General features: G+C 30.4%; 3 protein-coding genes across 3 annotated transcripts; 2 read left to right on the top strand and 1 right to left on the bottom strand.

Moving 5' to 3' along the window:
• Positions 1-10,786: 10,786 nt before the first annotated feature.
• On the top strand, positions 10,787-15,026 carry Bma-cut-5 (Uncharacterized protein; the record flags this gene model as incomplete). The annotated part of the gene is made up of 10 exons (XM_043073925.1): positions 10,787-10,828; positions 11,827-11,904; positions 12,197-12,361; positions 12,498-12,640; positions 12,920-13,034; positions 13,251-13,366; positions 13,553-13,712; positions 14,123-14,287; positions 14,607-14,735; positions 14,895-15,026. The coding sequence occupies 10 exons, from the start codon at positions 10,787-10,789 to the stop codon at positions 15,024-15,026; spliced, it is 1,245 nt and encodes a 414-aa protein (XP_042929859.1).
• A 1,366-nt stretch (positions 15,027-16,392) lies between these two features.
• On the top strand, positions 16,393-17,783 carry Bm9642 (Uncharacterized protein; the record flags this gene model as incomplete). The annotated part of the gene is made up of 4 exons (XM_001899056.2): positions 16,393-16,562; positions 16,700-16,833; positions 17,223-17,295; positions 17,663-17,783. The coding sequence occupies 4 exons, from the start codon at positions 16,393-16,395 to the stop codon at positions 17,781-17,783; spliced, it is 498 nt and encodes a 165-aa protein (XP_001899091.2).
• A 911-nt stretch (positions 17,784-18,694) lies between these two features.
• Positions 18,695-23,040, bottom strand: Bma-unc-63.2 (Uncharacterized protein; the record flags this gene model as incomplete). Its single annotated transcript, XM_043073924.1, has 14 exons — positions 18,695-18,835; positions 19,072-19,236; positions 19,449-19,532; positions 19,770-19,907; positions 20,225-20,331; positions 20,432-20,535; positions 20,646-20,753; positions 20,902-20,977; positions 21,141-21,269; positions 21,600-21,661; positions 21,899-21,991; positions 22,235-22,344; positions 22,493-22,537; positions 22,834-23,040. The coding sequence occupies 14 exons, from the start codon at positions 23,038-23,040 to the stop codon at positions 18,695-18,697; spliced, it is 1,569 nt and encodes a 522-aa protein (XP_042929858.1).
• Positions 23,041-23,370: the final 330 nt, after the last annotated feature.

The raw sequence follows: 23,370 nt of genomic DNA, 5'->3' as shown, positions 1-23,370 counted from the left end.
TTCTCGAAAAAAGTTGAAACTACAGTATTGTTTATTTAGCATAAAGAACTCACAATATAGCAATTGAAAAACATATGTATTAGGAAAAATAATTTTAACTTTTATTGTTTTGTTTTGCTCTCCGTGAAGTTTTATGAAATTATAATTCATTTCCAGTGAAAATCACAGCAACAATTGTTTACATTTTCACTATTCCCAATCTATAATCAATTATTAAAAATTAAAAATGCTAATGTGAAATCAAATAAGATGGATGATAGAATGGACAAATTGGCTAACATACCGATTAATTAAATTAGAAAGTTAGAATGTTATGATTAAAAGAAATTATAAGTTTTTATGCACAATTTTAAAGATTTGCATAAGAAATAGCTTCTGACTTAAAATTTTGATTTGTACTATTTCAGTAATTGAGAGCCATGATAAGTTTGCCTTTTTGGATTGTTTCCCTTTTTTTGATTGCAATTACTGTGCGAAGATAATGTAATCACCAATAGTTTTGAATTCAGCTTAGCTTCTCATTTAATAATAATAATTACATGCATGACTTAGCCCAAGCAATAAAAGAGATCCCGTCGTGATCTGGATCATATTTGTGTATCGTAGCACATATACCAATAGTTATAGTTTTTTATAATGACAATTCTGAAAGTTTATACTTTGATGTATATCGTACTCTTGAATTGGTCCATCATCAATTACAAATAGCCTATTTGTTGATCAAATGAAATACTGGTCCTGCTGTAGTCTTGCTAAAAGTTCAATTTTTTCGTTAATCGCGATGCTATAACTGGTGAACGAATAAATGATTTATTTTGCTTTGAATAAGTCATAAATTTCAAGATATTTAGAGAAAGTCAGTTTCAAATAGGAAGCATGTAATTCGAAAACAAAATGAGAAATGATGCCATTCAGGTAGTTTTAAAAGTTTATCGTAGAGGGGCGAAATTTTAAAGAACGTATAGTAGTTACTGAAATGGATGATTTGGTTGACGCGACTCTAAAAATTATGAAGAATTTGTCGTTGGCTTATATAATTGAATCATTCGCTTAAACTAAAAACCATTTATTGTCGCCTAATTTTTACGCAATTTTTATTAATTAGCATTTAACCAGTCATTTATTTTCACTACATGAATAATGGATTTGAAACTGATTGTACACAACGAATTGTTATCGTGAATTATATGAGCGATATGGCGTAAAATTTTAATTTTAAGCTATCAAAAAGAACAGTGATATAAAAGACGTGATATTAAAAGTGAGCGAAGTAAAGAAACTGAAATAATAAAGATTAATCGACTCTTATTTGTGCAAATTTTAAAAACGTCTTCTGGTTAACAATGCTAAAGAAACTACTCCAGAAATTACTGAGTTAGTAAGGCATAACACTATCATAAGCATTTTATATTTTGGATTGCACAGCGTCTAAAGTTAAATGTAGCACATCAAATATAATAAGTGCTGTAGATAGCGAAATACTTTAACAGCACTCTCGTTTGATTTGCAAACTCATGCTAAATGTTCCTGTAAGATTAATGTAGCTCGTCTGATCTAATAATTGAATTAGTTCATGAACTAAACTGAAAACAAAGTTAACATGTTATGGAAAGAAAAGTTCCCACAAGATTGTTATCTTGAAATCTCCCTTCAGTCAGTACGAAGTGGAACATTTAGACAAGAATGATTTCCATTACTTTGAGAAGCAAGTTCGAAACTAGAAAAGAGAGACAGCGGATAAAATCACGCTAAAAATATGAAGAAAACGGACATATTTGTTCTATACCGAAAAGAATAATATTATTTATAATGGATAAACATCTATCTTAGCTTTCAATTTTTCTTTTCGTAGCCTTTAAGGTAGTTTAAATCAAGCTGATCTACGAAGGTGTTGTGTTGACCCTTGCATAGCAAGAGAAACACTCTGTTATTTGCTATCTCCGATCTTCAAATTATCTTTTACATTTGTAAGTCCTGCTTCTAAATGTACAATGTTGAAAAGCGGAAGTGAACGATGATATTTATAATTAAATATTATGTTCACTACCATTAAAAACGACATTTCAAGTTTGACCAACAACAAATACCATAGCCACCGATCAGCAAACTTTTTACCAACATTATGTACTCCTTTTTTCTTGACTTCATAATTATGGACCTCTGAGAATGGTGCATTTCATTTACCATGCTCATTGTACAGTAGTGGATCCAGAGAGTATGACAATTTCTGAACAAGAGCACATTTCATATATAAAGAATATTGCTGGTGCTCATTATATTTCTGAATATGATTTTATCGTTTCAAACGTTTATTAAGAATGTCCAGAATTATAAACTTTCAATTCCTTCCTTTCATCGCTTAGTGATTACAAAGTTTAAACAGAAAACAGCGAATATTAGAGATAAAAACTTGTGTTCAGAAAATATAATAATTTCTGTGTATAAATGTCAGAGCATTAATACGACATTAATTGAGCTAGCTTACTTCAACTGGCATGCTATGACACCGCGGAATTGTCACGACCTCTTAAATCATTCCATAAGTGTTTCAAAACTGCTATATTAATTAACAGTTACTATTGCTAGGATGAGTATATCTGTTGAACGCACACATTATTATTCATGCATGTGCAAGGTGAAGTGCCGTAACCACCGTAAACTGCATCCTTCATTTATTGCCAATTTAGTTGAGTTAGATTTAAGTTCGTGACCGCTTCAGAAGCTCTTCAGGATGAATTTGCGCCAGTCAATCTTTTCTGAAGCTTGAAAAAATGCATTTCAGAGACCGTCCATCCTTATTTGTTAGCCACACATTCTAACAAAGTATCTGTTAGAGGAAGTCTATGCTCTGTTGTCAAACATGAAATTTGAAAAAAGAAAGCAGAAAATGTTTGAAATTATACCACAAAAAATGAAATAGAAGACACATTGTTTCAAGTCGATTAATGAAAAAAAGCACAATCACTAGGCTTTTTTATTTGATTACCAAAACAGGAAATGATTAGGAATATTTAAGTAATTTATAACTATGCCACATTTTGATGAGTCATAGTTTTCATAATTCTTTTACCAGTGATTTTAATTGGTCAAAATAGGTAACTAATAACTCATAGTGCAGACTATGTAGCAAACTACGAAGTTTCATCATGTCTGTCTTGCTCTTATAATTTTCCCGTATTTCTGAGTATTCCTTAAATTTTATGCAGTTTTAATCTTCATAAATGAACTTAAATGAAATCATATTCATTTTTATGTTATATATAATATGCTGTTCATTTGTAATTAGTGACTTATATCTTTCAAAACTAGAATTTTTATGACCTCAGCTTGAATTAATTTCAAATTGGTCTACTGATTTTAGACCACACGTAAAAATTATTTCAGAAGCGGGCAAATTTCTCACTTCAATGAATTAATTTATCGCGAATTGTCTCGAAAGGAACCCAATTTTATTAAACATAGGCAAAATTCGACTACTGCTTAAAATTAGGGGAGAAAGTGGAGATACACTAGAAAAGAAGTATATTTAATGATTCTGCTCTATTCTCTGATTTCTCTTTGAAAGACTCTGATATTTATATCATGATCGAGTCTGAACGACACTGGCCTTTCTACATATTCCAAATCTTTATTATCTTTTGTTGTCAGCAACATAAGTTTTCGAAATTGATGCTCAAACAAACAAAGACATATTTATCAAGGTCAAAGTCAAACATGTTCTTGAAGCTGTTAGTTCATCTTTGTTGTTAAGAATATTACTCCAAGACCAATGAACAGCAAATTGAATGCTCTGTAAGTTTCATATAGAAGTGATTTTTTGATAGACACTCAAAAGCATCCTCAATTATTTTCAAAAAAGGCCAATCTGTGAGAAGATTGAACTGAATTATCTACAGAAAATAAAGATCATATACTTATCATTTTCAATATTTGCAAAGATTCTGAGTATTAAAGTTTTGACTAATTCATGGTATTGCCTTAGGTAGAAAATAAGGATAAGAAATCCGGAACTAAATATGTTGTTGTTTATTTCTGCTTACTAATCTATGATGGAAAAGTGATGGTTTACTTTGAAAAATAATTGTATTGGAAGAAATGTGAACTGTAGAAATCTTCATTGGATTTTAAAATGAGAACTCTGCACTAATATTTTAGAGATTAGAGATAATTAATTCAGTGAAAACGCTAATTTTTCAATTTCTCAGGGACGCAGGACATCCAATTTTATACACATTCACTCTAACACAAATAAAGCATAAAAGTATGCCTACTATATATGAGTACACAGACGTCAGATAGTTGTAAATTGCTAATTCAAAGCTCCTCTCAGTTTCCTGCAAGATCATCATCATTTTTTCACTATGTCTACACTAAATACTCTTCCTAATTGACGTGGTATCACCTGTTTGCTAAAATGTTTGGACTTTGCAAGATCAGGTCTTCTTTTCTGTTTTGGTGATCATCTCACCATCCAATTACAGCACTGACATAAATATTGCTTTTTTTGGAACTTTGGAGTCCGAGCAACATTTTTTATCTTTGCTTCAACCATTTGCTTTAGCTTACTTCCTGTCCTCTCAAAATACTCTCACACAGCCATAACTATCATCATAAATGGAAATGAATTAATGAAGTTCTATTTGTGTTTTTCACTGATCAACAACATAAGCAGAACAAACTGTCGTATTATAAAGAATATTTTTGGTCGGTTCAAAGAAGACAAAAATAACAATAAATAAATTTCACTTTTTTCTTCGAAATCAGAATTATAACTAGTCAGAAAATACTCTGGAGGAGTGCTCAGAAAGAGCTAGAAGAAACTCATTTCAAGACATAAAAGAAGAAATCAGATAAAGGTGAATAAGTGATTGGGCGAATCATTTCCCATAAAGACTCACTTGTTCATACTTGCAGAAATTTTTGCTAGCAACTTTGTAGGCGAAAATGGTTCTGTGCTTAAAATCCATCGCAATGAACATAAAATTGGTAAAATACATCAGCTTTCGCAAAATGTTTATCCCAGAGTTTTTTTTTTGTCTTAAAGTCAAACATTCAACTGAAATTTTAAGAGGCTCAATAAAACTTGAAAATCAAGAAACAAAAGTTATTTTTATAGAAATCAGATTTTTCTTTGACTATGACTTATTAAAATCATATGAAATTCCTAATAATCACAGCGGTTAACTTGTACAACATGTTAACAAAGAGAAAGCTTTCTCTATAACACAAAAAAAAGAAAAATTAAGCAGGAAAAAAAAAACACACAAGCAGTATTTTATGTAATTTAGGTTTTTTTCTTTTCTGAAGTGTTGGTAATAATACTTTCATTTTCTGGAATGAATTATCTGAATTACGATTGTCGGTATCATGGAAAATTTTTCGTTTTTTCGGAATGAAAGTAAAAAATGGTAAAACATTTGACAGTGGACATTATTAGTGGAAACAGCATTTTGAACTGGCAAGCGATTAAATTGTTGAAAGCCGTTGAAATGAAAATATAAGTTTTATTTGAATAATTCAACGTCTCTTAAAAATTTTTTGACGAAGAATAGAATGTTAATTTATGGGCACGTATGGCGGAAATTTGATTTGATGAAAAGGAAGTAGCGTCATAGAATAAAAATTTGAAATAAATTAAACACTATTCAATGTGTAGCCTTTCTATTATGAAAAGTAAAGCATTTAACTGCAAATAATTCGTTTATTTCAGTAAATTAAAGCGGAAAGCAGTTAGGAATTCAGAAAATTAATAGCACAATGGTAAATAATGAACTTGTACAATATATGAAATTGTAGAAATGAAATCATTGGCTGATCAACCGTTTGGCGATCTCACTTGGACGAAGCAGCTAAAGTGTACTGACTTATATTAATAGGTGAACAAGTCAGAAAGTTATCAAAGTAAGAGTGAAAAAAAAATAATATGATTAATAGATTTAAGGATATTTTTATAGATGAGTTTTATTTTAAAATCCGTTTTGATAGTTCTATTGCGTTCGTGATAGAAATCCCTGTTTAATCAGTCTATAACTAATTGTGCAGCAATTTGTTTCTGTAGATAATTAGTACATGATAAGATAACAAGTAAACTAATTGCTCTATACGCATTACTTTCAGTCCGAAAACACAGCATGTTTTTCTTGAACTCTGGAAGCTCTAAACTATGATTACAAATAATTTTTGTTCCATTCTCTGAATTGACAAAATATCTTGTGAAATAATCTTTCTTCCATGTTCATGTTCTAGTTTCATTAGCACGAATTCACAGTGATTCTTTTCTTGAGGATTTGAGAAACGCATTACGCCTTATGAATGAAATAATGTCAGCAAACTTGTAAAACATGTTTTATGTGTACGGAACAGATGATAAAAACGAAAATGTTCTGAAAAAGACATTGCAACGTATGGAATGTTCAACTTCAGCAAATGACTGTTGTTCCATTCTCTGAATCTTTCAAAACAAATAGGGCAGTCAGCCAACAATGTCTCCTTTTTAACCCAAAGGAAGATTAGCAGATAGCAAAGAGTACTTCAGCAAATACCACTCTCAGTTATATCTGACCAGCAATTTTACGCTTATAAAATGAGGAAAATGAAAACGAATTACTTCTAACACTATTTCCTGTGGGCTTTTTCGCATTTAGACTGATTTATTTAATCGAAGTAGTTAGTCTCAAAAGGAAAATACATCGATCAAATTGAATTTCTAAAATTGGTCATACGTCAGAGAGATTAAATTCTTTTTCAAAATTTTTTGTGGCTTATAATTTAAATAAAAATTTGCACTTTTGAAAGTTACTAAACCTATTTGATAAGTATCATTTTAAAAAATCAGTATCAAAGACAAATAAGTAAACAAGGTTTAATATACTTAATATCCAAGAAGCTTTTTAATCTTATTCATTGAGCTAGTGAAAATGAAGACATCCCTCGAAAAATATTTGTCTAAAATATATTGCTATTCAACATTTTTGCTACCAGTTTTACAGTAAATTAAAAAAAAAAAAAAACGCCTCATTACAACAAACGAGTTTTTATTGAAGGATTAAATTAACTAAGATTAATTCTATTTTAAAAAGTTTGGTGCACAGAGAGTACTCGTTCATCGTAAACTGGTGAATGGAAGTAATTTTTAGAGAAAAACTTCTAGTTGATATATCCCTTGAAAAATCGAAAAATTCAAAAGCATAGCTGCATCTTGTATTGTTTTATTACTTTTGAAATATGTGAATATAGCTGCAAAGCAGACGGATCCTAATAAAATACTATGCCTTCTAAAAAATTTTCCTAGTTAAAGAAGTCTTTCAGGAATGCAAATGAGCAACGATAATTTTAGGACCCGGTAGTAGTTTTTCCTTTTTTTTTCTTGTTTTTATTGTGTTCCATCAAAATCCACATATCCTGATGGGTGTACACCAATATCTTGACGAATGTATGAATAAAGTGGTCATTATTCCTTGTTCCCTTAATCTCATATTTATATTTACTTTCAAGACTCATCTCACTGAAGGTGGTCTGCATGACTTTATTCCAGAAATTGCATGGTTACAACAGTTTTATTCTTTCAAACTCTACAAACTTTTAATGCTATTTTCTTGGGTAAACAATATTGCTAGAATTATTTTGTATATTGTATCGTTTCGTCGGAATCTGAATTATAATAGGATCAAAATGTCGTGTATCAGTTTAGCCTATTGGTGACTTGAATTGGTCGGCCAATATAACCTTTTTAAGACAGAATTTTCTGTCACATTGTTCACTTAACTACTTCTGGGCATATATTCTTTTTTTTGGCAAGTCTCACAACAGAAAGGATCGGTGGGACATTGATGAATAAACTTATTAGTAGCAATTAGTGTCTGTTTATTTCTTTCTATGAACATCATTTGAAATCGGTTTTTGAAATTGTTTTATTCAGCTGTTTGTTGAGATACATATCTTTTATAAGCGAAAAAAACTATTTCTCAGTTTCAATTTATCAGACTTTTTTTCGTCTTGTTTCCAATTATTGTTTGTTGATATGTTCAAATTTGCGCATAACTTGGTGATATCCTGTTCCCATTAATGGAATTTCCATAATTTATCCTATTTTTGCTCCTCCCCTCCACCTATATATTACGAATTGATTAGTGCCTTTCTGTTTACGAACATAAACTGTTCCTCTGAGTGGATCAGCAGCGCTTTTTTACTCTGATTTGGTTATCTTTTACAATCTACTGATGCTAAACTCTTCAATGATTTATTTGCTCATTGCATTGGAAGATTGCACTTTTCTCCTTCTGTTTTCCTATATGCATTAATTCTCTGAATAATGATGTTTAATGATAAAAAGCAAACTGAAACGGTAATAATAAATCCCTAGATCCGAAAATACGTCCTCTTATTTTGGTATGTTCTCACCTACTAGTGGTTAGCAAAACCATCGTTTTTTAATCCCTTCATCAACCGATTTATGCGTTACTATTGGGAATTGTCGTATCAGCTCTCATCTTCTCTTTGGTCTTGCTGCGTTTTGTTCTTATTTACTATTATAATACAAAGATGTATCTGTTTATAAAATAATAACCGAACAATACATCACAGATTTTGGCAATCAGCCAGACTTATTCCGTTATTCTTCATTTTGATATTTTAATCAAAGATTTTGATTGTTGTTAATCCCTTAAACTAATTTCATTCTACCCTTCTTAGCACTATGTACTGCGAAACCGCATGACAACTTCTTATGCTTATTTCACTTTATTTATTTGAAGATGTGGATTGAAATTAGACCTAATTGTTCTAAACAAGTGGAGCTTTAAGGAAATTATCCATTAAGAGTAGTAATTAAAACAATTATTAATAAGGTTAGTCAGCAAATGCAAATTCTCACTTTATTTGCCCACGGAATGAAAGCATTAGAATTGTGGTGATAAGATGGAATGATGAGAGCAGAATAATGAAAATCGTACTGAGGGCACATGCATCTGGAGTTGCACAAATTTACTACCGTTTTTGGGATTCTAATCACCAATATTTACTAATAGTAGTGCCGAATTTAGTAACAGAGATGCACACATGCAAGCTTTCCTTTTTATCTTTTTCGATTTGCTCCCAATCCGTCATTAAAATCAGACAAGGTGCGCTATCCTAGATGTTATTTTCATCTTGTTTTTACTTCCTGCTTTCTTTTTGATAGATGCCTCTTATTTATTATAAAATTTTCATCAGGAAATAATCGTGTAGAATTCTTTCTTTTTCTACCGTCACAATATCTTATCAGGAATTGTCTATTATTTCACATTTTCTTTCAATAATTTTTTTTCTTTTTTTGTGTGTTAAAAAACAAGGTCAAATCATTCAATACAAAATTAAAAGTGAGGCAATTATCTACATAGATTTTGGTCAAAAGATATTTGGCATATGGAATGTATTTGTAATGTTGATGATAGTAACTCCACAATCGGTTCCAAACATATTTTCACTATTACATATTAAAATCCAATAATTTATATTCTTTTTTTTTTTTTTTTATTTTGAATAACTGTTTTATAAGTATGAGAGGAACTAAATACGCATAAGGAGAGTGGCTTTCACTCATCATTTCACTTTAATAAAATTCAACTACTTATCAAGTGGTCATAAAAAATGAACTGCACAAGTTCGTAAGAATTGGTTCAGCTGAAAAATTAATTTCACCAGAAACTTCTGAATATTCTTTTGTCTGATTGGCCATATTTTTTTTCATCCCTTCTGTTTCCTGTCAGGACCATATATGTATATCTATACAAAATTTCTGCTTTGTTATCTCAAACTTTTTCAAAGCGTCATCAGAAATACTTTGTTCGTAATTGATCCTAAAAGAAAAGGGCGTAATCTGAGGTTTCCAATTTTCCGGATGTTTTTAGGGAAGTGGAATAAATTTAAGAAGTGAAAAAAAAAAAAGAAGATAGAGAAGTGAAATAAATTTAGTGAATAAATAAGAGCGTTATGTTCGGTCTGTTTATAATCATTTAAGCATAGCTAAGATCAGTTAAATATTTACCGTTTTTAATGACATTTTCTAAACTTATTTAAATGAAGTTTGCACCTTCCAAAACATTTTAAAACATGCAGTGGGAAAACGGCCCACGCCGACAGCACTATTCAGTTGATAAAAAGTACACGCAATGCATGTTATTTAGGATTTTGAGTGGTTTACAATTTCTAATGTGTAGATATTATTAAATGTCTGATCAACGAAGAATTTAAAGTAAGGATTAGTTGGTCATATTTAAAAATTTTGCTGGAGGATTTATCAAATGTCTCATCTATGTTACATTTTTACAGTAGATGTTTTCTGTGTTGATTACTATATTCTGATTAATTTTAAGATAGTAAACAAAGGTTTTGAGGTATGGGTTCTATAGTGAAATGAAGCACCAGGTTTTATAGGCTTAAACCAATAGGTTAAGTAAGAAAAATGCAATAAAAAGCGAAAGTTTTGGATTAACTACAAAAATTTCCATAAAGACAGAGTTATTGATCAAAGTGCCCATGTTAATAAAGTTAACCTTCCTTATGCTTCTGAAAACATCCTTTAATGAAATTTTGAATCACTTATGAAAGTGATTTAATTAAAAGTCATTTGTTTCCTATGAATCTGTAAGACTCCCTGTTCTTTAATGTTGACACTTTACAATATAAACTTTCTCAAATATGCTTATACGTAAATCAATTAATTCATCGTTTATGTGCGGCTTAAATTTTTCGGATTTTTATTTAAGCCAATTCGCACCATTTTTCAGAGGAAGAAGAGTACTTGTCGATGCACGTATCATTTACTTTAACAATCTTCACAGCATTAATGGCAAGTATTATATTTAATTATTCATAATATGGGAAAAAACTTTTGCCAATTAGACAGAGTAATCAGTTATTGGGAATCTTTACATCTGAACTACCTTTTCATGTTTTAAAATTAATTTTGAAAAAAAATTAACTGGTAGTGGACCGAATTAATTTTGCATTTACTATTTACAATGAATGAGTAATACCGGCTTTTCATTCTTCTGAATTAAAAAATTTGGAGAACGGATTCACTGTAACATTCTCATTCAGTGTTTCTTTGTCCACTGTGTTGACCTAATTGTCCCCATACAATGACAAATGAAGATATATGAATGAGAGAAATATGAGAGAATTGAATTGGTGCATCTGCAAACAAATTAGCACGTATCACAGCAATTAGAGACATTATTACAATAAATGACTTTAATTATTCAGAAAAAAAATAATGAAAAAAATCAGTGAGAAATCACTGTGCAGTAATTTTTCTTGATGGATAGCTTAAATCTATCAAAACTTCTTTGCATTATAATTGATTTGCATCATCCAAAAGAGAGACGATGGAAATATAATTTTTTGATTTCACGATATTTAAGATCTCTATGAATGTAATTTCGCGACATCTTGACAACAAAATTTACTCTTGGGAACATTTTAAAATTCAACTGTTTTTCTAAAAATTTATATGGATTTATTACCTTTATAAGTAATCGTCTCAGTCATTCTTTTCTGGACATTGATTTTTTTTTTCCTTCCACATGTTAAGCTAAATTAACTAAAATAATTATTTAATACTTTTCAAAATAAATTGAACATGTTTTGTTCAGCAATGGTATTGGTCAAAAATTGGACGAAGATTAATGTATTAGTTTTTCTTAGTTCTTTAAAAATAAATCATTGCCATTGCAATGATTTACACTACTAGTAGCTGTGAAAGTGCAAATGCTTGATGTTGATTTCTGAGCTAAATATCTTTTCAGTCTATAGAATTTAATATATGTGAAAAAATGAATTTTGCAGAACATCATCAAAACCAGTATTTCGGACAACGGAATTCTCGGTGATCCATATGTTTACTGTGGCGACAATTATATTGAAGTAGGTTGATTATAAGTTATTAAATTTAATTGAATTTTCAGTGTGAAAATTTGTTAATTTGAGGAATATAAAAAACGAGTCGTTAGCGTCTTTCAAATTGATAAAATAAGTATTGTTATATCCCCTTATATTTTCAGAAATCTTTCGTTTTCAATTAAATCGTGGTGTTTTGCTTCAAAAATATTTGTTTATTGAAAAAAAGGAAATGGAAGTGAATATAACGGTCATATATGAAAAGAACTTTCACAGAAAAGAAACTCTTTATTTTGCTTTCATGAATGCAATAATTAAGGTGCAATTTGAAACACGGAATACTTTCAAAGGGATAATATTTGTGGAAGACCATTTAGAAGATCCGTCATGTCGTTCAATTGGCTCTGAAAAAGTAGACGATAAAGGACGAAATGCATCCATTAAAATCGGATTCAAAAGTTGTGATATTGAGAGAAAGCGATCGGTAGGATTTGACACTTACCAAACAATTCAGACGGACAGTCTATGCATTATATTAAACAAAACAATCCCTTTTATTACAATGAAGTTGATCATTTAATTGTTGAGTAATTTTTTTCTTTATTGGAAATTTTTTTCAGACTAACCCACGTGGTTTGTATATAACAACGTCACTTTTTCTGGCATTCCAACCAGATTTTCTCACCAAAATTGACCGTGTTTATGTGGTGCAGTGTTTATACATGGAAATAGAAAAAATCTTCGAGAAACAAATACAAGTAAAGTAAGTTAATCAGATATTGTAATCAAAACTGACACCATCTTTTCAGATTTTATCCAAAAATTTCATTTTTTAAATCATTTCAAAAAGCACAACAAAGACTGAGATTTTATTATTAATCAATCCCTTGTGACATGCGAATTAGACTTCATTTAATCATTTAATAAAATGGTGCGTATAAGTTATATTCGTCATAACTTCGGGCTTGAATTTACCTGTTGTTATTTTATCATTATAACAACTAATTGATTTAATATTTTTCAAACAGTTTTCGAGTTTCAGGATGAATCCTCCTCCGCTCCAAACTGAGCAAGTGCCGATGCCAGTGTGTAAATATGAGATTCTAGATGGATCGCCTACTGGACCTCCAGTATTTTATGCTGTCATTGGACAGATGGTGAGCTTCAAGAGACAATTTTTGTGATATTATTTTATTGTCTAATTATCCAGACTATAATAAATGAATTAGGGTAATATTTTTATTGCTATTATAAATCACTTTCAGTTTGTTATCATTGTTTATCCCATTCGTAAAGAATCAGAAAACTCTGTCTGTGACTTATTACCTTCATTAACTTTGCTAGCATGGTGAACAGAAGTGACTTTAATTTAGGTTTATCACAAATGGACATGTGAGACGGATACCGAGAACCAATTCTGCATGGTGGTGCACAGTTGCTTTGTGGATGACGGTAACGGTGATCGGGTTCAGCTGATTGATGAACAAGGGTAACTTCGATTTTTCAAGCGCTTTGATTTTTCAAAGTGATAAATCCTCTCTCCTTTTCTCATTAAAGCATAAATAACAAAGTACGAGACGAAGAAAGACTGCAATGATTAGATATTAGATTTCAAAAAATTTAATATCTAAAATGCTGATTGGTCTGAACATCATAGCATGTTTTTCTAATGCAGATGTGCGAAAGACAAATATTTACTGCAAAATCTGGAATATGTGTCAGATTTAATGGCGGGTAAAGAAGCACATGTTTATAAGTATGCCGATCGACAAAGTTTATTCTTCGATTGCCAAATATCAGTGTCAGTAAAAGAACCGACTCAGGAATACTGCTCCGTATCTATAGTTCTTTTTTCTTTTTTTGAAGTGAATTTTCGGATTTCGTTCAGTAAACAAATGTTTGCTTTTCTTTGAGTAATATTGCACGAAGACGTCTTGAATATATTTATTAATCGTGGGAACTGAGAAAAAGAAGTTCATATTGTTTTCAACAATTTTTCATAACAGATTCACTAATAGAGAAATGCTCTATATTTATAATGTTCTGTGAGAATATTTTATATTTCCAGTTACTTTATCTTTATTTTTTGCATAAATCAGTGTGGAATTTAATAATTTTTCTTACTTAACTCAGTCTAAACTAAAATGTCAAACTACCTTTCTGTCTTAAGAAATTTAAGAAATAAAGAATATAATATGTTTATTTTGATTGGTAATAAGAACATTGGGAGATGTCTGATTTCTAGATTCCAACTTGTGCAGAACCACCAAGACGAAGACGTCAGACTTCATTGCAGCCAGAGCCGCTAATACAGGAAAGCTGGACTTTATCCTCATTTAAAAACACTTCCCAAATAAACGAACAAAAATTGATGGAAATCAGTGGAACAACATCATTTAATAAAAGTGTTGTTAATGTTTAATTTTCTGACTTCCTTGCTTTAATCTATCTAAAAAATTTTCGTGTTTTAAAAAATTTTGTCATTATTTTACTATTACTTATGTAGTTAAATTTCTGGTATAAAATTCATTCATTAGCTGATGGATTTCAATTCACTGACTAATGTCAACTTTATTAATCAACTTTTTAAAACAGTTAGCTTGTCATGAAGCAATTTGTTTTTTTGTCTTTGCAAAATAGAATGAAAAATATGTTAACTATCGGTGGATTTCGTTTGTCAACGGAGAAATTTTTGTTCTTGAGATTTTATCTGTATAATTTTTGTATAGTTTGTCTTCTGTCAACAAGTAACGAACCACAGTTTTGCAGAAGAATTTGGATTAGAAATGAAGTTTAGTCTTCGATATGACCAAATTGAAAAAGTTAGCTGGTTTGATGACAATTTCGGTATTTACCAGGTCTCTTTTATATCTTCAGTTGATGCATAAATATTTGCCTCGATTAATAAAAACAATTCTGTTTTACTTTATAAAATTTACACTTAGATTTTTGAAGTTCCATATAAATGGGTTCTAAAACATTCAGTGGAAATGTGTTTCTTAGTTTAGAATTTCCAGGATGTGTTCTGTATGTCATCACTTGGCCTCGGTACAATTGCAGCGATGAATTTAATTGTGATCTCAACATCAGCTGTATTTTTTTATGGCAGCTGCAAGCATTCATTATGTAGAACAATGAATCAGATGTAAACCTCACTGCGAAGTCTAACTTCTCAGCATTCTGATAAGGTCTCAAACTTCTTCGCTTTCTTAGTTGTCCCAATGTTGATATTTAAATATTTGCTTGAACTTACAAAAAGTATTCTATTTTGCTTTATGAAGTTTACATTTGAAGATTCTAAAGGCACTTTCATAAATAAGTATAGGAACACTGTTGTGAAATTTATAACATTTTCATCACTAAGCGTTCAAGGAAAGTATGCGCTAAAATGTATCATTTAAAAGCAAAAGTTCTGTCGAACTTTATGAAGATAACGCACTGAAACTAGAAACAGTATCTTGACTTTTTTGCTAATAATAATCCATGAGTACTAGACAGAGAATTAACATAAACGAAATAGCGATTTTAATTAGCATTAGGTATGAAAAAGTAATCAATAACCAAATCTGAAGGAGGACTACAAGTATCACATACATTAATTCTTTTTTTAATACCATATTAATCAATTGATACTCAAATTAAAGCAAAATAAAAGTGCAAAACTTATATGATGTTTTGTATAAATTTATGGCAACTTTTCTGATCTCTAGTCCTTTCTGCATTGGGCTAAGAATTTCGAGATCATACTTACGATTGTTATATGTTTTGAGAGTATGTAGATCAAGGGCCTTTTTCTATTTTCAGTAAATATTTTGTTTGAGCTTAATTACCAACTTATATGATTTTATTTTTAATATCCGTGTTATTATATCTTTTAATATCTATGTCATTATATGTCATACTTAATATTCATTTTCTTTTTGTTGCTATAAGTTATGCTATTTAGGAAAGTTTTATTTCTCAAAAACGTTTTAAAGATAGTTTCTTAAATATGAGGATGTTTTCATTCTTTTCCAGTTGAAGTTCATTACATGTTGCACTGGCTGGTCAAATTCAAGAATTTTAAAGAATTGATCACCGAAAATGCACCCGAAGCTGTTTCAAATTATAACTAGTATTGTTGCTATAATCGAAAATGTTTTAGCTGAAGTTTTCATACCAATTTTTTGAATCATATTCTTTTATTCAAAAGCTTTTAGCACTTTCATAAAATTCTGACAAGGAAAAGCCACTATGGCATTTTACTAGCAATTTATTGGACGAACAGTATGAAATTCAGCAGTAGTATTATCTATTCAGATGTGGGAATTTCTGCATAAAAAATATTGATAACTTCAATTCACTACTTAACTAATAATTTGCACTACAAATTAGCAATAAAAAATTTTTAATTCTGTTAAGAATATATGTTTATTCTTAATGATAAGTATGCAGAGAAAACTTAAGGAAATTCTCCGAGCCAGATAAAAATGCATAAAACATATAGTGACTTTCATTATCATAGTGACAAATTTTATGATGCGGTTGGCTTGCTTGACTCTAAGGCCTTATTTTTTGGAAAAAATAAGAACCAAGCGACAATTAACCTCTTCAACAAAAATTCAAAGAAAGTGGAGAGCTAACTGGGACGATTTTCTCCAAAAGACCGATTTCTGCAAGTCTAGGGGTGTTGATGGTTTGTGGAGGTATCTATTCATATCCAATTTATTTTTTAAGGATAAATGAGGAATGTTAGCTTTAATAGGATGACTTACTGTAATCAAAGTTTCGTGAGTTAATGAAAAAACCTTAAAGCATTCGCAGAAAATGAAATCAGCTGCAGATATTATGGACATCACTATACCTGGCATGGCAATGAAACATTTCCTCTGCATATTCAAATGAGTGGTTTTCTATGTCTACTTACGTTTTATGTGATCTATGGCCTTAAAAAAGTGGAAGTTATAACTGACAGAAGTACAATTATCATTTATAATCAACAATTATCTTTTTAGTAGGAAATGAATGTTTTTTCATTCTGATATTCATCAGCATCTACCAGAACTCAGGGTTATCCATCGAAGTTTTCTTGTTGCAACTGCACTTACGTTCAGCACTTAATGAAAAGAATTCAGAGTAATGGTATCTAATCATTCCTCTTAGTCGACACTTCGTAAAATAGCCTTTTTTTTTTTTGGACTACACGGCTTCAACTTCGCCCTTAAATGGACATAGGTGAAAATAAAAGGAAGATTTTAAACAATACCATGATGTATCAGAAACTGACTTCATAGAGATTTCGCAGCTAAAATTCTAGAAAATGCTGGCATTGGCTGTGTTAGCGCTTGATTATTTATTCATTGCAGGTTGGAAAGGTGGAAATCGAGAATTCCTGTGGTGCACAATTGAAGATCGATTCAGCCATAAATATGCATTTGCGTATGTTATCATTTTCTACAGTCATTTTTAATGAATTGAAGTCTTCGTACAGTAGTTGCGACTACATGAGAGAAGAGAATTATAAATATATTAGTTGTTGTTATAAATGTATACGCATATTAATATATTAATTAATTACAAATATATTAATCGTGTGTTAATTGAATTATAAATAATTACAAATATGTAAAATCACAAACATACGTTTATATATTAAAATTTAATATATCAACAATGTTTTAAACAGGCAGCTAATTCTTTTACTCTTTGAAGCAATATACCTTAAACAGAAATCCTTCTATGAAATAAATGACCAGCTGATATTCAAAAAAACAAAGTAATAGCGGCGACTTATGATTCGTTTAAGATGGGAACCATTCAAGGAATCGGAACCACCAAAACTCTTATTAATGAGAAGACTGCAAAATGAAATGTGGTCTGCAGCGTTAAAACATGGTACTTGGTTCCTGGATCCTCATGATGATTAATTTAGCAATGAAGATTTCTTTTTTTGTTGCTATCTTCTTCCTTCAATTGTATGCATCACTCAGTTGAATAATTTTACTGATTACTGACATACACGTTTCATTACTAATTTGTCTAGTCATATAGTTCTGAAAAAAATCACTAACACTTATTCTGTGAAATCTTCGTTGTACTTATCTTCATTTCCATGGATTCTAGCTTTTAGTTTTTCTGTATGGAAGTTATCTTGAAATTGGTTATAGACCATATTGACAAAAAGAAAAGTTATAACACCTTCCTTTCTGTTCAACTTAAACCTCGTCTCATATATTTATGAATAAAATTCAGAAGTCCTCAAAAATGTGATATATATGCAAATCACTTAATAAATTTGCAAATTACTATGTATGTTGGAGAAAAAATAAATGATGTATGTCGTAATTTATTGCTAGTAAGTCATTTTATCGAGATATAAACAGAATAGAGCTAGAAATGGAAAAGTCCTGTTAAGAAAATGTAAAGAATCTCAACAGTTGTTACCAAAACATGCATCTAATTAATTTGGCGGCAGATTACAGTAGCAATTGCTATAAGGAATCTAATAGCCAATGATCTAATTACTTTAAGTTCATAAACTAATTACCTAACCGAGACTTATCGGAGAACTCAGCAGAACATTTCGGAGGGCATCCTTAAGTATACTTAGCAATAATCTTGTTATTTTAACTAATATTGCCAGATTAATTAATCAATTTCAAATTCATGATTCGAAAATATGATAATAATATAATTATATATATATATTAGTAAATTTACAATGCATTTTCCTAAAAGGAAAAGGCACTGGAAAATTGCATACGATAAATGTAAGTTGTAAAAACAAGCATTTTGCTTAAATTCTTCAAATATAAAAAGTACTGTGACAACTACTTCATTATGCCAATGCAATAGTTGTATCATAAAGGGTTGGGGCCCGTAGTATGATGAGAATGCTGCCGATCATACAAGCTGTTGTAAATAGTATGAGGAACAATCGATCCATCACAACGGATATATATTTCCAGTCCTCGATTATCTAAATTTTCGTTTCTCTCTTCTCAGTTGGTGCAAATTTCTTCACTATGATTGGAATGGTTAAAAAGGATTGTTCTCATAAGTTAGATTAAGCGTAGACTTCAGGAACAGTAAAAATACTAGATTCATTTTATAAAAGAACTCTTTCGGTTATTCTTGATTCTTTCTAACAATTAATACGAGATTAAAAGAAGGTCTTAATCGTAAATGTTACGATAAAAATAAATATGAATAAACCTGTTGGCCATTTTTATCATCCTTCATATGACTGGCAATAAATGTGACACTATCAACGGCGCTCATCACTGGTGTAAGTTCTTTTTGGAAGCTTGCGAAACTGCTACCGTCATGACTTCTCATTGTACAAAATGATGATCGATAAGCCGGAGATAAGAAATCCATCTAAACAATTTTTCAGTTCTCAACAATTTTTTATATTCACAGAATTTCGGTGATAATATTTGTTATTGTTTCCAGAAAAAAGGATAGTTAGCGAATCAAAAAAAGTCAGTAATATAATAATAATTAGTAATGATAATAATAATAAACAATAAAATAATAATAATAATAATACATAAGAATTTTTCTTTTCGACTTAATGCGCTTAACAGCACCTGATCAAATAAAGCGGAAACTGTGTGGTCACGTGGTCGACTGAAGTTTAACAGTTTTCTGTCGTGGCGTTTGGGAATAGTGAACTGAAATCACTTGTTTGCTAAATCTATAGTTCGACTGTAGTGAAATTTACTATTACCATCTATTTGCTTTAAATATTAACAAATTAAATTACAGCATTCAATTTCTACTGTTACCAGTCATTGTTTTCCACTTCTTGTGCTGAGAAAATTCAAGTATCTCAACACAGCGATATACTACATCACGCCACAGCATATTATATTTACATTATAATATCAAGAAATGAAGAGTAAGCAAACCGTGTTAGTAGAGCTGTTTCTGATGATTTTTATTGGTGATGGTCGTCTCATTAAAAGATATTTGGGTAAAAATTCGATAAAAATTCGTTTAGTCCACTCTGGCATTGTATGAGTAGAGGGAGATCGGAAGTGCACATTCTATAAAATAAATATCCAAATTAAATGGATTTTATACAGAGAACTTTGATAATAACGTGATATTCTAGAAATATCGTATTATAAATCTTTCCATTGGTCTCATATGTCAGAATAGGAATTTAGAAACAGAATCCCAATTTTTCAAATACAAATGTTTTTCGAAATGTATTAAGCACTATTAGCAAACATTATAGCATGCAGAGATATGAAAAGAACTGTGGTAAAATTCATATCACTTTTCATCAAGCAACAGTTAATGAAGCTGTTAAGTTCTATTCTGTTTCAAATTGCTGAATTTGTTGTAAAATTAAACATACCAGTGTTATAACTGTTACAATAACAGATAAAGTAACCAACACCATTGTAAATAATAGATATTTACCAATAAGAGGTATAACAAGTGAAGTTGATGGTATTATTTCCACTGCAACGAATATTTCTGTTAATTTAAAAAGAACAAAAAATTTAAAAAAGAATTCATTTCATTAAATTCAGCTTTAGATTTATTGAAAAGAGAAGCTTACCAAGCAATAAGAAAAATATAGTGAGTGAAATGAGTATATTGAGGCAAAGTGATATTTTTTCACCGCCATCTGAAGGCAAGTAGAACACTAGCACCGTTAAAAAACTGAAAAACTACAATTATCAACTGATAAATACAAATAAGAAATTTAACATTTGACTACATCATGAGCTTTTCGCTAATGAACCTTTGCCGTGTTTAAAATAAAGCTTTACTTAATGCTAACGATTGGGAAGATCAAGTAGACGATGTAAAACAGCGTCTTGCGTCGCAACCGTATCTCATATGTCAGATCAATGAAAGGTGATTCACAGCATGGATATCTGTAAATGATAACTGTTTAGGGTACAAGAGATAACTACAAATTTTGTATAAATTTACATGATCTATGAGAATGACTTGATTTCTTTCCATCAAAAGTACGCAAATATGCAATTAAATCGACTGTAGGTAGTATAACCTTACCGTTACCTTTTTAAATGGCGTTTGCCCGGCACGCCAAGTATATCCCATTCAACACTTGGATAATAATCACTTAAGTCAATTCCTAAAATTTAGTTTTAATTTCAGCAGTAGAAGAAGCAAATATAACAATATTCAGCAGCTTTTCTTTAAATCCTTTCATAGCAGTTTCATTTTTGACAATATTATTTAATTGATTTTTCTATTTCAATAATTCCATACTTCTATTCGTAAGTAAAATGCACAACCTTCATTAACAATCCAAACAGTTTCGTCATAATGACCATCAAAGCCAAGCAATGTTTCTGTTTCCGCTCTTTCAATATGTGAATCTTTATGTTGCAAATCAACTTCTAAGCCACCATAAGTCCAAGAACCTTTAAGCCAATTGAAAAAAGATAAGTGGTTTTTTTGTTATGAACTGGATCTGCTTTCGCAATGAATAGGTGGTTCATATCGCTTATATCTCCCTGAGAACCGAAAGTGCTATCAATTTAAAGGTCCATGGATTTCGATATTTATTTTCCAAATTGAGATATTCTATGGAATTTCATTTAAACCACAGGATCTACCGTCGACTTACTGAATTGATTTTCTCAAACCATTACATTGTATTAATGTTTTTTAAAATGGCAAGAAAACTTTCACGAAATAAATTTGCGGTTATCTACAAATTCAAAGTGCTAAATAAAAAGATTTTTTCTTACCAAATTTCATTTCACATGTTTGTATGTCGAAAGGGAACCATTCCACATCTATTTGACACATGCTGGAACAAAAACCTAACTATATTAAAATGATCGTCGAAATCTAACATTTAAATTATCTCTTTCAGGTAGCCAGTAATTGCTTCCTTATTTTTATCAGAAGACTTTCTGAGAATTTTGAGGAAAGAATATTTTATACTCAGTATATCTTGAATGTACCTTATTCAATGTATGCAATAAATTGCAATATTTAATTACTGAGTAGAATTTCATCTAATGGGTTCTGAAATATAAAGGACCTTTTGTAAATGGCAGGAGGTGACCATTCGACAGTACCATTGGGTGACAATTTTGCCTTTGTCATTATTGACACTTGGTAATTACCATCTGCGCTAAAAGTAATTTTTCATGCATATGCGCCTGACAAGTGGTTTCCTTGGAAAGATGGCACTGCTTGATGAAATTTATACTTTCTTTTTTTCTTTTTTTTTCACATTTCTCTTATTATTTATAGGAAATTAGCTCAGAGATATAAACGAAAGCAATAAAAGCATGCACATATTTATTTATCTATCCTATGTCTTCTCACTTAGGAAGCTTAATCTCATGTTAGAAAAAAGAGTTTGAAAACACACTTGTTGTAAAGAACAATATCAGGTAGCCAAATCATGTCGGAAGGCACATATAATACAGTGACTCCGCCATAATCTGCGGGATTCCACTTTAATTTGTAATCAGTCCAGCTCGAAAAAAATAATATCTAATTAAAAATCATAAATTCCTAATTAAAATAAATATCTGATTAAAAATCATCATCATGAAATAAGTAATAAAACATTATCAGAAGGGGGTAAATTATTTTTTAAAAACTGAAAAGTATGAAAAAAAGTTACGTGTTGCAGCCATACATTTGTCGTCATTATTTGATTCTTCTCATGCTAAAATAGTTCGAGTGAAAAGAATCATAGAAAGAAAAAACAAACATGGTATTGTTAAATAAATAGCTCATTTCAAATTCAGAATCCAAAATCTACTTTGCTGCATTCAGTTTGATTTTTGTCCTTATTCTGTTCAACTTTTATCTAGCCTTTTTGAATGGATAAATTGCCATTCATTCCCAGTATTTCAGTTCTTACAATAAGGAATGTGCTCTGGTTGATTAATGTTATCAACCAAAATGAGTTTAAGCTTATCCTACAAACACTAAAGGAAAACAAATTGTCAAATCACACACAACGTCAAGGAGTTGCGAAAGTTTCAGTTTCAGGCGAACAATCAGCGTATCACTGTCATTTTCCACCGGCCTAACAAGTTTATTATAGTCGGCAAGAAGATCCTCAATTAAGCGACCTGCATCTTGACCACACAGTCCATCAGCAGGCAGAGGCCATATTACTGAAACTGCCCAGCAGATTTCCAAGAATATCATCCATCCATTCATTCTCACTATTTTCATATTTTCATTAAAACATTGATTTGTATTTAGATATAACATTTGGGAATACGTCAGGAAGCCAAATTAACGTGATAATGAATTTACAGAAAATTAATCAAAAGGCCAAAGTAGGAAGGGAAGGAAACATTGATTACTTTAGTAAAAGTTTGCTGGCCATTGGTTATCAGCATGTTGTTTGTAGATTATTATCATATTAGTACATCATTTGCAGAAATGAATTTGGTGGTTTTACAATAACAATTTTATTTATGACAAAATAATTTTCAAACAGACCTGCAGAATTCTAAGAATTTCGGCTGAATGAATGTTATAATA

Source organism: Brugia malayi, assembly GCF_000002995.4.
Source record: "Brugia malayi strain FR3 genome assembly, contig: Bm_v4_ChrX_scaffold_001, whole genome shotgun sequence".
Taxonomy (NCBI): domain Eukaryota; kingdom Metazoa; phylum Nematoda; class Chromadorea; order Rhabditida; family Onchocercidae; genus Brugia; species Brugia malayi.
Note: the sequence above shows the minus strand (reverse complement) of the source record. Positions and strands in the feature narration are given on the sequence as shown.